This window comes from Andrographis paniculata, unplaced genomic scaffold (genome assembly GCF_009805555.1).
Source record: "Andrographis paniculata isolate CXL003 unplaced genomic scaffold, ASM980555v1 Contig37END, whole genome shotgun sequence".
In the NCBI taxonomy this organism is placed as follows: domain Eukaryota; kingdom Viridiplantae; phylum Streptophyta; class Magnoliopsida; order Lamiales; family Acanthaceae; genus Andrographis; species Andrographis paniculata.
This window is the reverse complement of record NW_026137570.1, coordinates 1,517,028-1,531,729: the sequence shown is the minus strand read 5'-3', so window position 1 is coordinate 1,531,729 and position 14,702 is coordinate 1,517,028. Positions and strand designations below refer to the sequence as shown.

Sequence of the window (14,702 nt, the reverse complement as noted above, 5' to 3'; positions counted from 1 at the left end):
TTTGTTTAAATAATATTATAATTTAATATTTTATCAAATAAAATAATTTATATTTATTAAAACTCAAATTGAATGGAAGGATTTTTATTTAAAATAAAAACAAGTACACGTGTTTTTATTTTATTTGTCAATTATTCTACATTGAAATATATATATGTTCTTAATTATCATATACATTTATTCAAATGTTTCTAATTTTCAAAATATATTTTATTCTGTATAAAATCTCCTTAAATTCTTGAATAAAAATAAATAATATAAAATGTTTAATAAATTTTAAATTTATAAAAAAAAATAATATTGATAACTTATTTCTCAATCATATTGAAAGAATTATATGAAATTTTGAAGTATGATGAAAATGTTTTTTTTGTATTTTAAAATAAATTAATTATTTCAATAATAGAAATAAGTATTTTAAACATTAATTTTAACTACAATAAGTATAGAACAAACATATCATACGATGTTTTATAGAAAAATATATATATTTCATTTTCGTTCGACCCAAAATAAGGTTACCGTTTTTTACTTTAGTAATTGTACTACCTACTTAACATAATAAATACATTTTCAACTTACAATATATTACACAAATGTCATTACTTTTTAATATTACGCCATACTAATAGGGATATTTTTTTTATCTTTTTACTACAATTCAATATAATACTAATATTAAAAATTCTATGTGCAAAAAACAAACGGCACACTTCAAACTGAACGGAGGCAGTATATTATAAATAAATAGTAAAACAATTCCCTCAATGTTTAACAGATTAAAAAGTATTGCATAAATGTACAACAAAATAAAACCTATAGTAGTACTCCCTCCGTCCCATACACCGTGTCTACTACATTGTAGATACGGTATTTTAAGAATTGTGTAATTACTAAATAATTAAGAATATATTAGTGAAAATAATTATCCTATAATATAAATAATTATAAATTAAGATTAAAATAACTAATTAATTTAATTAAAATTAAAAAAAATAAATTAAAAAGTTTAAAATGAAACTAAAGGGTGTAATCATTTTTCAAAAAAGAAAAGTAATATGGAATGTGAAACAAACAGAGACGGCAACGTAAACATGGTATATGGAACAGAAGTATAATTTTTCAATAAAATATACTATAAAAACATATGATACAATAGTATATTTTCTAAGAAAAATAATATATATTCCCTTCCTCCAATAAATTTAGTCTACTTTTTTATAAAAATAAATAAATAAATTTGCCGGAGCAAAGTATAATTTATTTTCAATTAAAATTTTTCCCTATTTTCAAAATAAAAACTTAAATTAGCGATAATAAAAACAGCTGAGGTGTGACCCATCAAGAGACAAGATAACATTAATACATTGAATTTCTTCAATGGCAATCAATCTAACAAACTGAAAAACACCATACCATACCATACCTAACCAACATAAAAATTGACACAACCACACCCCTAGTAACCATGGTTAGTCAACCCAACCCTATTAACTAACCATAGTTAATTAGTTAGTTAGACCGTAACCACACATGCTACACAAGCTACCATCGATCATACTAAACAAACCTTACCTGAGTTAGAAATTCACCGGCGGCTCGGAATTTTCGCCATCGCCGAGAAACTGCTGAGCGACGCCCGTTTCGAAGCTGAAAAAAAAAATTCATGAAAACGAGTAACGATTCGGCGCCGGAGTCGAAACAAAATCAAGAAAATTCGCGAAAGAATTCTTACTCGGAACTTTCGTCGAACTTTTGTGCAACGACAGTCGAGGGAGCGGCGTTTGGCCTTGCTTTACCTGTGGCCGCGGGAGCTCGGCACGTGCATTGCGCCTGCGATCGAATAAAACAAATTTTAGCGACGGAATTTGAACATTCGACAAAAGAAGAAAGATCCTTACTTTTCGGTCGACGGTCGAGCGATCTCGGAGAATCGCCCGGGCCTTGCGATGCTGTTCGTCGGTCCTTCGGATTCGATTCCCGTCGAGAGACTGTCGGATGTCTCGCTGAGTTTCTCGAAATCAGCATCTCCGAGGAAGTTTTCGGCGCCGTCTGCACAAGCTGTTCCCGTTTGCTGAAACAAGTCTTGTCGGAGCTTGAAATCGTCGGCATCCGAATGCTTATCGTTGTCCGGGTCACAAGAGTTTTCGACGCCCGAATATATGTTCGGACCGATCGTCGAATAGCTTATCGGAGACGCTGAATCGATCTTTTCGAGCCATTTTATCCTCCGCATTTCTTCGTCCTTCTTCGCAACGGCATCCTTCAGACTAGCTACCTAAAATATCGATTAAAATTTTGAGATACGATAACCCGATTTTTCAACGGATCTCCCGAAACGAACACGACGTTCACCTGTTCCATAAGCTCTCGAACATCCCGCCCCTCTTTATTACTCCGCGCGGCGCCCAGCTCGACGCCGGAAACCCTCTCGGCGAACTTAAGGGTGCTTATAGTCTCGAAATACGATTCGACGTCCGGGTTGAGTTGAACAAACATGAGCGTTTTCGCTTGGCCACCTGCGACGAAAAAAGTCGAAAATTGCGACTGTTTAAGAAAACCCGTTAAAAATTAAGATTTGGGTGCGTTTTAGATTACGACTTACCGAGGGAGCTTTGAAGCACTTGTGTTAATTTGCTGTTTCGGTAAGGGACGTGGGGATTCTTCTGCGCCAGCGCAAAAATCACGTCTCCGAGTGCCGATAAAGACCTGTTTATGTGCTGCGCTTCGCGCAATCTGTCGCCAGTAGCCTCGGAGCGGTCGACGCGTTCACTTCCGGCGAGATCAACCAAATGAAGGCAGCCACGCAACACAGCATTCGTCTCCAAATCCAATCCGCGGACGTGAACGGTGAGGATGCTTTTGCAAACGACATGAAATCGATATTAGATTCTCGCAAAATTCTAAATACCCGGAAAGTATCGAAAAAAAAAAAGCGTTCATTCCAACCTGTGAGACCGGCTGCTTCTCTCGTTCAAGGCAGTAGCGCCGACGGCGCGATTCATTAACCCGACATTCATCAGCTCTAAAACGTCGGCGGTTGATTTAACGGGATGCATGCTGGCGTCGGGGACAGCTAAACCGTTTGGTTGGGAAGTACTCCAAATCCCAAGCGTAAGCGAGTCAAAGAAACCAATAATACGACACGGTAGAGATTCGAAATCCGAAAAAGTGTAACGAAATAAAGAAAAGGATATCGCTTTTGAAAATTGTCGTTGCAGAGCAAATCGCGGACTTGTTCGTTGTATATTTCGACCATTTGGACGCCGACTTCGTACTCGATAGAGCCACTTCTTGTTTGGGAGATATTGAAGAGATCATCGAGAGCTCGATAGTTGACCCCCCAATCGACGACCGATGAAACACTCGGTCCACTCTGGAAGCATTTCGGAATACGATTAGAATAACAAAGAGAAACAGCGACGAATCGTTTATAGATTTTACGAGCATGAAAATGAATACCATGGTGTAAGTTTTCCCCGAACCGGTTTGGCCGTAAGCGAATATGCAGACATTATACCCGTCAAGAACGGAGCGAATCAATGGCTGAGTGTCTCGAAACACCTCCTCTGCGAACAAGAACGATTTAAGGATGACGAATAAAAAAACCTCAATGCAAGAAGTGTAAATTGAAATACGGTACGACAGGAACCTTGAGTGGCGGCAGGACCGAAGACTTTGTTGAACTTGAAAAGACGATGGCTATCTTTTCCGGGTTTCGACGGGTTTACGACGACTAATTCGCCATTCTCGCCCATATACTGTATGGTTGTTTGTTTTCGACTTTGTCCCGGAAGGAATGGCCGTATTCGACAATAAACTCGTATGTTTCCTGGAAAACATGAACGGGATTATGAAAAAACTTACTAGGACTTAATAATCGGCCCATCCGAACATACGAACCTTTTAAATCTTGAACCTCATTATAGAGTTTTCGATTTTCTTCAAGCACAGTGTGGTAATCTTGAGCAGCATCGATCAATCCTTTTAGATTCAAACCTAATAATAGTAAATGAAACAAAATAAAAAAATTATCGCAAGCGAGTCGCAATTCAAGAAGTATATGTGTACAAAGATAATCCAATATATTCATACCAAAACGATGAAATTCTTCGGCATACTTGTACTTAATATTTGAAACCTCTTGCTTTATGGACTCAGTCGACAATCTCAGGCTCTGATCAATCTCCGAACACACATTAGTCACTGAAGGCAGGCTAATTATAGAAATGAAGATTAAATTTAAATGAGGCGAGCACCTGTAAAGATCCGGTTTGAGAATCAATGAAATGCTTGTATACATGCTCCTTTCTTTTCCACAGCATAAATTTCGATTCGGAAAATTCCTCGAGTTCTTTCACTTTGTTCCTTGAATCAGACAGAAGGTACTCAAGCTCAAGTATTTTCTTCTGTAGTTTATTTTCAGTTTCTTCGGCCCTGACTTCCAATCGAGAGCAATTCTCCTCGTAGGCCTTTTTCGCTAATTTTACCTCTTCCTCGAGTGATGAAATTACACTTTCACAGTGGTCCTTTTCTTGCTTCAATGTAATTAAACCCTGTTCTATGAGCTCCTTCTCCTCCTTGGATTTACTCTCCTGAAACTGTAGGAGACGAATAATTGTTAGTAATCGAAGAAAATTGAAACAATCTTTTAAGAAGAAAAGGATTGCTTAAAAGTTGATGTCCCAAATGATACTCAAAAACTAATGGAATAAGAAAGTATTTCATCAAACAGAAGGTTAAAAAGCACCAACCATGTGTGAACATTAATTATAAAGCTGATATAGGCATATAAAACGACAGATACTATAATTTCTAAACAAAAATGTCGAAAAACAAAGAATTGTGTTGTAAAAAATAAAAACACATATTAGTATTCACCACTTCCATTGAATATATATGTAGACTGAGAGAACACGAGCAATATAAAAGCCAAAAAATCTCGACGGTTTTTAAGTTTCAGTTTGTGAAAAAAGCAGAATGTAATAAATCGATTTAAACAAATTTATTTGCTCGATTAAGACAAGAACCTTTGATTGCTGGAGCTGGTTCAAGACAACCTGCAGAATTCGAAATTTCATAAGTTGAAAGAGATACAAGTGATGATTCAAGACCAGCATGCATATAGATTGCAACTTCTATAATCGCACCTCATTTTCTTCGGTGGTTCCACTCACAAGGGTTTCTAAAACTCTAATCTTTTCCAGGCACCTCTCTTCACGAAACGTGTACAGAGCGCTTTGCTGCAATAGCACCATAATGCAGAGTTACAAATTATATTTTACGACAGAAAAAGACAATAAGATTGCTGACAATAGGCTACCTTCTTCATCTTTTGGGATTGTTTCGAAACCTGCTGCTGAAGCTCCAAAATAAGTAATTTCAAAATGGATGCAACACCCTGCAAAAAAAAAAAATACAGTTTATAAGTAATCAGCAAGCATCGACAGAAACAGGATGAACTTTCTTTACATGCAAACTCATGGTGATACGATACCTTAGGGATGTCGTCATTCTTCTGTTCAATGCAATTATCAATCATCCTATTTATGATACTGAATGTTGCCGGGATAGAGGCGGTCTGCGAGATTTAAGTGCATTAAAGCATAAATATGTTCCATAACAATAGTGTGTGATCCAAGGAGGTTTCATTTTCACACTACCTTGAAACTCCCGTAGTTAATCAGCTCTGAAATCTTAGAAATCGGGATTTCCACATAATTTCCACCCTTTGTTTGGACAAGATCAGAATTATGGCCCCCTACATGAAACAAACACAGGAAGAATGGTAAATTTATATGAAATAGCTGAAGGATGGCTACATATACGCAACCATAAATTTACCAAGATGAACCAAATGACAACAATGTCTAAACCTCATGATATTGTTGATTCAAATCAGTACGTCGAATCAAATTAATCAATTGATAGAACACAAAAATTATTATTATCTAAACATAAACACAAAATAGATTCAGTATAATAACCTAAATCCTAGACTCACTGGTTTTTTAAGGTTTGGTTTTGATCTCACACTATTCGTTAAATTTCACCTCTCCCTCCACCAAAACCATCAAATCAATAACCAATCGTTCATTTTATATATTACACAAAAAGTAACTTTTTACTCACAAAATCACATCAAACATCTATTTATATCAAATCAAATACTATTTAAATTCAAAATTCTACTATTACTAAAGTAACTAAACCTCAAACCCAATTAAACAACAGCCGAACATCCTAGGAATGCAAGATATAATAAACATTACAAAGACGTATAAATCAAGCGGACTCCACATTGAAAACAAGATAGGATAGACCCGGAGCAGTGGCCAGGCCAGATCCTCTGGCACCAGCACAATCTGCTATGGAGTTCTCTTCAGCATCAATTCATTCCTCCTTTATTCTCTACGATATTTTATAAAACTACTCCAAGGTTAGGTAAGATTATTCATTGAGAAAAGAAAATTTAATGAAATCCTATAGATAGATAGTGTTTGTAGTATTGTCAACAGAAACTTGTCTTGCAGCTATAACCGTAAATCCGGAATCATGTAAAAGATGTCCTAAATTAAGACTACATGCTCATGTAAGCAGACTTGAAGTTGAACACTCTCAATTCCCGACTAGATCACAATTAACAGCTGTACCTTCAGCCAAACCATTTAAAGTTTCCGTTGTTTCAGAAGCAAGGCCATTACAAACTTCATGTAAGCTACCAATCTCCCCGTATTTTGATGCATTGACACCCGGAAGTTGCTCCATCATAAGCTTGGCAAATGCTTCCAAAGGCCACTACTGGATTTTGATGCTGAAAGGTGAGAAAACAATACAGGAAGATTTATCTCTATAATTATCAAAAGTACAATCGATAATAAAATTAGGAAATGGAACCATTTGTCAAGTTTGCACAAATGTATATTGAAGCAACCAAAAGTCCGAATTTATCATAAACCTAACCAATCCCGAGAACCATAATACTAAGAAATGCAACTTGAATACTCTGATAGCAACTTTCCACTTTCTTAGCCTACATTAATTTCATCCCTATATTCTCCGGCTTCTAGCTCTGCCGAATCGAATAAATCCGAGCCAAGATCAGACTCAACCAAACCTAAGCTCACTGAGCAAAACAGATGTTCTCAAAATCGATTCAACTCAACTGAACTCCAAGTGATTACCAAGAGCACAAATTTCGATAATGAAATTCGAAAAATGAGTTAGTTCAAAATAATTTATATCAAAGCAACAAAAGATACCAAATTTATCCTGAACCTAAACAATCCCAAGAACTATAATACTACGAACTGCAAAATGAATCTCTAATAGCAACTTTGCCACTTTCTTTGTCTACATTGATTTGATCCCCTTATTCTCAGCCCTCTAGCTCAGCCGAATCGAATAGATCGGGGCCAAGTTCAGACTCAACCAAACCTAAGAAGCTCACTTAGCAAAACAGATTTCTCGAATTTCCCAAATCGATTCAGCTCAACTGGACTCCAAGAATGTTACTAAAAAGCTAAGGCTGAAGCCCTAAACTCAACTGCTGTAAATCAAATCTGTCATGGAAGCCAAAATGCACGAAGGGATTCGATCATTTAGCACCTTCAAATCCAACAAGAATCTACATCCGAGTTCATTCATTTTAAAAGTAAATGAGGTGCAAATGTCATTCTTTACCAAACCCTAAATTAAACCCAGCATCTAACGACTTCTTCATCTACATCGGAATATAAAGATTTACAAAGTGAAACGAAAGAACATCTGAAGAACGCTTCACAAAACCCTAATTACATTCGATTAAAACGCACATACCTAAAAGTGCAGCAGAAATCCCACCCAATCGATCAAGCAAATCTAAAGTTCCCAAATTCTACAGCCCACTCTTCACCTCCATCCTTCCATATCACGCTGTAACATTACCCCTCAACTTTTTTCCTTAATTTTTCGGCGGAAATGGCGACACGGAAAAGGACGAGCAGATGAACTACCAGAAGATTCTTGTCTGCCCCTTCTCGGACGTACTGTAAAGCCAATTCCAAAATTTCTCCGTTTAGTAGAAATGGACCAAATTTCCGTTGGTGTAAGGGGGAAATTGAACAGAAAGCGAGAGCAATGTGGAATCCAAATTAGGGATTTTTGAATTGTGTTGTGATAAAGGGAGTGTAGAATGAAATTTGAAAAGGGGCGTGGGCCACCATGGCAGTATATTTCGGAATGCGATTCCCGCCTTGTCTTGGCTTTCACTCGTCGTTTCCGTCTTCGACTGGCCTGCTTTTATCTGTACCACATTTCTTTTATTACGTGAACTTACCGGGTCGAAAAAGTAATTATAAAAAAATTTGAGGGCGTGGTATTTTGTATTTGGAGTATTACTATGTCCTATTATATTTGGGTGTGTTTTTTTATTGTAAAATTTTAACACATTTTTTATTAATATTACAAAAAAAACATATATTTTATTCATTAAAAAAAACAAATAATTCAGCTTCGAAATAGATTCGGCATTTCTGAGTTTTTTAAATTAAAACATTATTTTATTTAAAATATCTTGAGAATTTTATAAATTCATATTACTTACAAGTGTACGAATTGAACTTGGCGTCACCTTCTATCTATTCATTTACTTTTTTTTACATATTAATTTTTTAATATTAATTATTATATCAAAATATAGTACAAATTTTAAAAAAATGACAAAAATATTTTTATTGGTATCTTATAATACTAATGAGATTTATTTAAAAAAAAAAATATACAAATATAATGATATTTTTAATATTAAAAATAATGACTGACAAATACAAATGGAGGTAGTACTTCTTTCATCTTATTTTATTAAAAATTAATAATATTTTATTCGTCAGTAGAAATATGTAATATTTTTTATCTTATTTTCTTTAAAATACAAAATAAAATTAATATTCCCTCCGTCCCATAAGTAAATATTCATTTGTTTTTTGCACGTAATTTTAGAAACATTAGTATTATATTGGAATATAGGAGAAATAAAGTATAAATGACTAAAATAACCTTATTAATATGTGTAATATAAAGGTAATGACATTTGTGTAATATATTGTAAGTTGTAAGGGTATTTATAATGTTAAGTAGATAGTACCGTTACTAAAAAAGAAAATGGATACTGTGTTATGGAACGGACTAAAATTGAAAAATTGATACTTTGTTATGGGATGGATATAGTATATTTTATAAAAATTAAAAATATTTGGATATTTATAGTACTCCCTTTATTCAAAAACAATAAGGACAATTGAAATGGATACAAGAATTAAATAATAATAATAGTATTATATTCATTGTTGGTGTAAAAGTATATAATTGTTGTGAAAAAAAGTTAGAGAAGTAGTTACAAAAATAAAAATTGGAGTATTGTTTTATGACGGACGAAAATGACAAAATAGGACTATTGTTTTATAACGAACTAAAATGATAAAATAAGACTATTATTTTAAGACGAATGAAGATTTTTTAGTGGACGGACGAAAATAATAATAAAAAAATACATTGTATTGAGAAAAAAAAGTACTCATTCCGTTTCAATATAGTCTTATTACCATTTTTGTCCGTCCCAAAATAATATTCTTTTTTTCATAAATAACTATATCACCATAAACTACCTCTACTTTTTTATTTTTATTACACAATTGTCACTACTTCCCGCTGAGCCATTTTTTATTAACACAATGACACCGGGCCCTTATTGTAGCTCGTGCTACTGAATCAGTTGTTACACTAATACACTTACAAGAACAAAACAGTTTTTTATTCATATTTTCTACCAACTACCAAGATGATATCAATATTTCTTAAGTCTCGTGTCCAACTCAATTAAGACTATATTTATGGAACGGATGGACTATTATATAGTAAAAACTTATATTTATATTAATATAAAATATTAATTTTTATATTATGATATACTTTTTTCATGTATAAATTAGGGAAAAAAAACTACCTCAAATTACAAACAGAAACAAACATACCCTTTATTTACATATTGGAATTTTCTCTTAAGGTGTGTTTGTTTTCGAGTTTGGATTTTGATTTGGGATTTGAATAGTAAAAATTTTGAGTTTGAATAGTTGTATGATGTGATATAAATGTGTGTTGATGTGATGTTTTGAATGTAAAATTGATTTTTAGTATAATATAAAAAATAGAAAAATAAGTGTTTGATTTGATATTTTTGGGAGAAAAATTATGATGAATAGAATTAAGACCATCTCCAACCCATAACTCCATTTTTGCAGGGTCTACAATACATTTCTCCATTTTCGCAGGGTTACAGTAACCCATCTCCAACCATACCCTCTATTTTTGCAGGTCTCTTCTCCAACCATACCCTCCGTTATTTTTGCAGGGTTAAAAAATATTCTCTTTATATTTTATTTTACACAATTTTTTAAATTACAAATAAAATTTAATATTTTATTATTTTTATACATTTAAGTTATAATAATATTTTTAATTAATATTTTAAATATTATACCGAAAAATTATATTTATTAATATTGTAGGCATAATTTTATATTGTATTCTTAAGTTTATCTTTTATTTAATGTTATGATATTTTTTTATAATTAATGTTATTTTTTATTTATAAATCTTATAATATTTTAAATTTAATATATATAATTTATAATTATTTACCATTATCAATTAATTATAAATTTTAATAAATATTAAATAAATAAATAATTTACTATAAATATTAATTACAAAATTATAATAAAAAATAATAAAATTAAAAGTAACAAAAATAAAATATATAAAATATAAACTTAAAACAAAATAAATAAAAGAATAAAATAAATAAAATATAAAAATATAAACAAAATAAAAAATTGATACAATTTTTTATTTTGTTGATGATATTTAAAAAATTAATAACTACATAAATAAATAGATAATTATATAAATAAATAGATAATTATATTAAAATAAAAAAGAAAATTGCACCCAGCTGAAATCAGTGGGTGCTACAGATTTTGATTTTGAATAATAAAATTTTAATTTGAAATAGTTATTTGATGTTATATAATAATATATACTAATGTGATGTTTTAAATGTACAACTATATTTTAGTGTAATAAAATAAATAAAAATTAGGTATTTGTTTTGGAGGGGAAAAAAATTAAAATAGTAAAATTAGAGATAAAATTCTACAAGTAAATAGAGTCTCTGTTTAGATAAAAAAATATATATATATAGGATAATTATATACGAAATTTGGAATAAAAAATAATGTTTGATGAATATTTTGTGAAATAAAAATATTTACATTTGATAAAACTGTATATTAATAAACAATACTTTATCTGTCCCAATAATAATAGTTCTGTTTATCATTTTTTGTCCGCCCAAAATAATAGTTTTGTTTCCATGAATAATCATATCACTATAAAATTATCTATACTTTTTCATTTTTATTACACAATTGTCACTACTTTTTACACTAATACACTCACAACAACAAAAAAGTATTTTTGCTATATTTTTTACCAACTATCAATATAATATCATTACTCCTTAAATCTCTGTGTCAAATCCAATTAAAACTATATTTATGGGACGGACGGAGTATTAAAATATTAATGTACATAAATAAAATTTAATTACTTAAATGGTGTGTTCGTTGGGGGTTTGGATTTTGAGTTAGGATTTGAATAGTAAATATTTTGAATTTGAATAGTTGTATGATGTGATATAAATAGGTGTTGATGTGATATTTTGAATGTAAAATTGATTTTTAGTATAATATAAAAAATTAAAATAGGTATTTGATTTGATGTTTTTGGAAGAAAAAAAAAATTGGATTAATAGTATAAATCCAATCCAATCCCCTGAAACAAACACACCCTAGTAGAAAAAATAAAATCTCAAAGATGATGCTCCCTTAAAAATACTTCCAAAAACATATGTATAATCTTGAAAAAATAAAAACGTTTCTGAATAAAGCAAGAATATTAATAAAATTTACCTAAGAAATTCAGAGAAATTCAACAAATGGAAATAATATCCTCGTCTTTAAAAGTGTGAGGAATCAAATATCAATTTTTATTTATTTATTTTTAAATATAAAATTTATTTATTTATCTCAATGCAGCAGCTCATACCTCGTACAACTTCGAAAATTTCAATACTATACGAAGTTCTCTCTGATTATTCAAGATCTGAGGTTTTTATTTTTTTATTTTTATTTTTATTTTCTAGAAATTGGTTTGCAATTTCGATTCATCCAAGTTCCCATTAGGGTTTTCTGATTTGGGGATTTTTAATTTTAAAGATTCTCATCAAAATCATCGAGTGTTTGTATTCTTAGAATCTTTCAAGATCCTAAAATTCGAAGAAAACGATGAACAGTGACGAAAGATTCGATCAGAGATGGGAATTCAGAAGGAAAGAAAACGTATGGGATTCCTCATCCTCGGATTCCTCGAAATCATCGGATAAGAAGAAAAGCCTTGTCTTATTCTCGCCGGAAAATATCACCGGAGATTCTCCGGCGCCGGAATCCGGCATCCAAAACAATGTCTTAAACCCCACCAAAGCCCCTAAAAGGAAAGCCAAGAAAAAGACTCCGGCCGCCGGTCCCGCCGCCGCTGCCGCCGGCAGACCCGGTAATAAATCGAAGAAGTGTCCGGCGGCGGCGACGACGGAGAGTGGTCGAAAGAGGCGGCGGCGGAGCAAACCCGAAGATCCTAAAAATCCGGAAATGATTTTCGAGGATCTTAAGAAATTTTCCGATTCGTTGATTAGGGAAATCAGCACTGTCCGGGAAGGATTATCCCGACAGTTAAGGGAAGTATCCTCGCCGTGTTGTAATAATAAGAAAAAAAGTATAAGGAAAAAATCGCAACCTCAAAAAGAAAAATCACTGAAAACACCCAAAAATTGTATTGTGGCTATTCCTGCCATAACGGTAAAAGGGGGTCGAAAACAGGGGAAAGTGGCGGCCGAGCCTAAGACAAAAGATCGAAAGATAGTTAAGGACGATGATGTAATAAAAATTCAAAATTGTGCGATGCCGCCGGTGGATTCTAACACGGCGGGATTGGTGATGCCGAAATCCTTAGAAATTCCGAGCTCGGGAAACCAAGTTCGGACAAATGGTTTAAACTCGGACACGGAACTTTTTAAGGCAATGGATGTCGAGACGGGAGTTTTAGGATTTAAACGTGAAGGCGAACAATATGGAAATTTTATGTGCTTTGGGAATCAAACTTGTCCTCGTTTGAAGATTCGGAGCTGCCCACAGACAGCGCCGCCGGCGACTGTCGAAACAGGATTTCCGGTGGCGGCGCTGTCGAAAAAGATGAGTTCTAACACGTCGGAGGAAAGAAATCAGTAATGGTGAGTGAAGATTATGAATTTTATTATTATTATTATTTGAAGGTTTTGAATTTTTAAAATCATCTACAACATTTGGAGATCTCAATTGTCTCACCATAAAAAATAAAAAAATAATTAAATAATAAAAAGATAGAAAATATTAATATAATGTAATGTGTAGAGGATACATAATAACAATAATAATAATAATAATAATAATAGCTCAAACAACCTATCTCATTGGATTCGAGATAAATATATTTGTTTTTATTTTATTTGATCTTTGGCAAATGCATCAATTTTTATATTTTATTTTATGTGGTATAGGTTACGTCTATTGAAAATATAAAAAATAATATTTTATGGTGAATTTTTTTTATTTTTTTATTTTTTTTATAAATGAATAACATTTATATTATATTAATGTATACATAAAATAATATTTTATGTTTAAATTATTTATTTTTTTTATAAATAAATAATATTTATATTATATTAATATTTATGTATATTTGTATATTTTTAATGATATTTATGAAAAACTATTCTATTGAAAATTATTGCCGAAGGAATATTTTATCAATTCAACATTTTTATAATAATTCATAATGCTACTAAATAGATCTTTGAGTAAAATTAAATCATAAACACATTTTTGGGTGTGTTTGGTTTGTAAAATGATTGAAAATTATTTCTTAATTTACTCCAAAGGACTATTTGATTTGGGACGAATGATGTATTATTAACTAATTAAATATTATTATCTTAGATATGGACTTCAAATAAAAAGTATTACATATTTTTTGTTCTAAGAGTCTCATTTATTTTTTTGTATTTTGATATTTGAATATTAATTAATATATCAAAACGTAGTACAAATTTTTTAAAAAATTCTAAAAATACTTCTATATACTAATAAAAGGATATTTGTAAAATATATATATACAAATATAAAAATATTTTTAATATTAATACAATGATACAAAAAGTAAATATCAGTTAGATTTGGAGGCGGATGGCGAATATCAATTAAAATGAGACTGGAAAAAATATACCATTTTTTAAAAAATTATTATTAATAAATAATAATTAAACCTTGAAAGTATAAATTATATATATATATATATATAATTTTGGAAAAGAATACAAGGGAAGGGATGCCCATCACATGTGAGAAGGAAACCGAATGGGCCATTGCACTATTTATTACATACACGATTGTAAGATAGTGTTTACCCAGGGTGTGTTTGTTTGGGAGTTTGGATTTTGAGATGGGATTTGAATAGTAAAAAAATTGAATTTAAATAATTGTATGATATGATATAAAATAGGTGTTGATGTG

At 31.6% G+C, this 14,702-nt stretch overlaps 2 protein-coding genes across 3 annotated transcripts; one reads left to right on the top strand and one right to left on the bottom strand.

Annotated features, from left to right (window-relative positions):
• Positions 1-1,255: 1,255 nt before the first annotated feature.
• On the bottom strand, positions 1,256-8,235 carry LOC127250628 (kinesin-like protein KIN-14J). Of its 2 annotated transcripts, none has more exons than XM_051274008.1 (19): positions 7,819-8,235; positions 6,654-6,801; positions 5,664-5,761; positions 5,498-5,581; positions 5,324-5,401; positions 5,151-5,243; positions 5,031-5,060; positions 4,260-4,601; positions 4,096-4,177; positions 3,904-3,999; positions 3,653-3,832; positions 3,463-3,569; positions 3,198-3,376; positions 2,950-3,114; positions 2,606-2,859; positions 2,356-2,519; positions 1,902-2,278; positions 1,736-1,833; positions 1,256-1,650 (listed from the first exon to the last, which is right to left on the bottom strand). In XM_051274008.1, the coding sequence occupies exons 2-19, from the start codon at positions 6,769-6,771 to the stop codon at positions 1,589-1,591; spliced, it is 2,607 nt and encodes an 868-aa protein (XP_051129965.1). In that variant the 5' UTR covers positions 6,772-6,801; positions 7,819-8,235; the 3' UTR covers positions 1,256-1,588. The 2 variants fall into 2 exon arrangements, with proteins under 2 accessions (XP_051129965.1, XP_051129964.1); XM_051274007.1 differs by having other exon boundaries at positions 1,257-1,650; positions 6,654-6,814; positions 7,819-8,234.
• Positions 8,236-12,383: 4,148 nt separating this feature from the next.
• On the top strand, positions 12,384-13,379 carry LOC127250437 (uncharacterized). The gene has a single exon (XM_051273721.1). The coding sequence runs from the start codon at positions 12,384-12,386 to the stop codon at positions 13,377-13,379; it is 996 nt and encodes a 331-aa protein (XP_051129678.1).
• Positions 13,380-14,702: the final 1,323 nt, after the last annotated feature.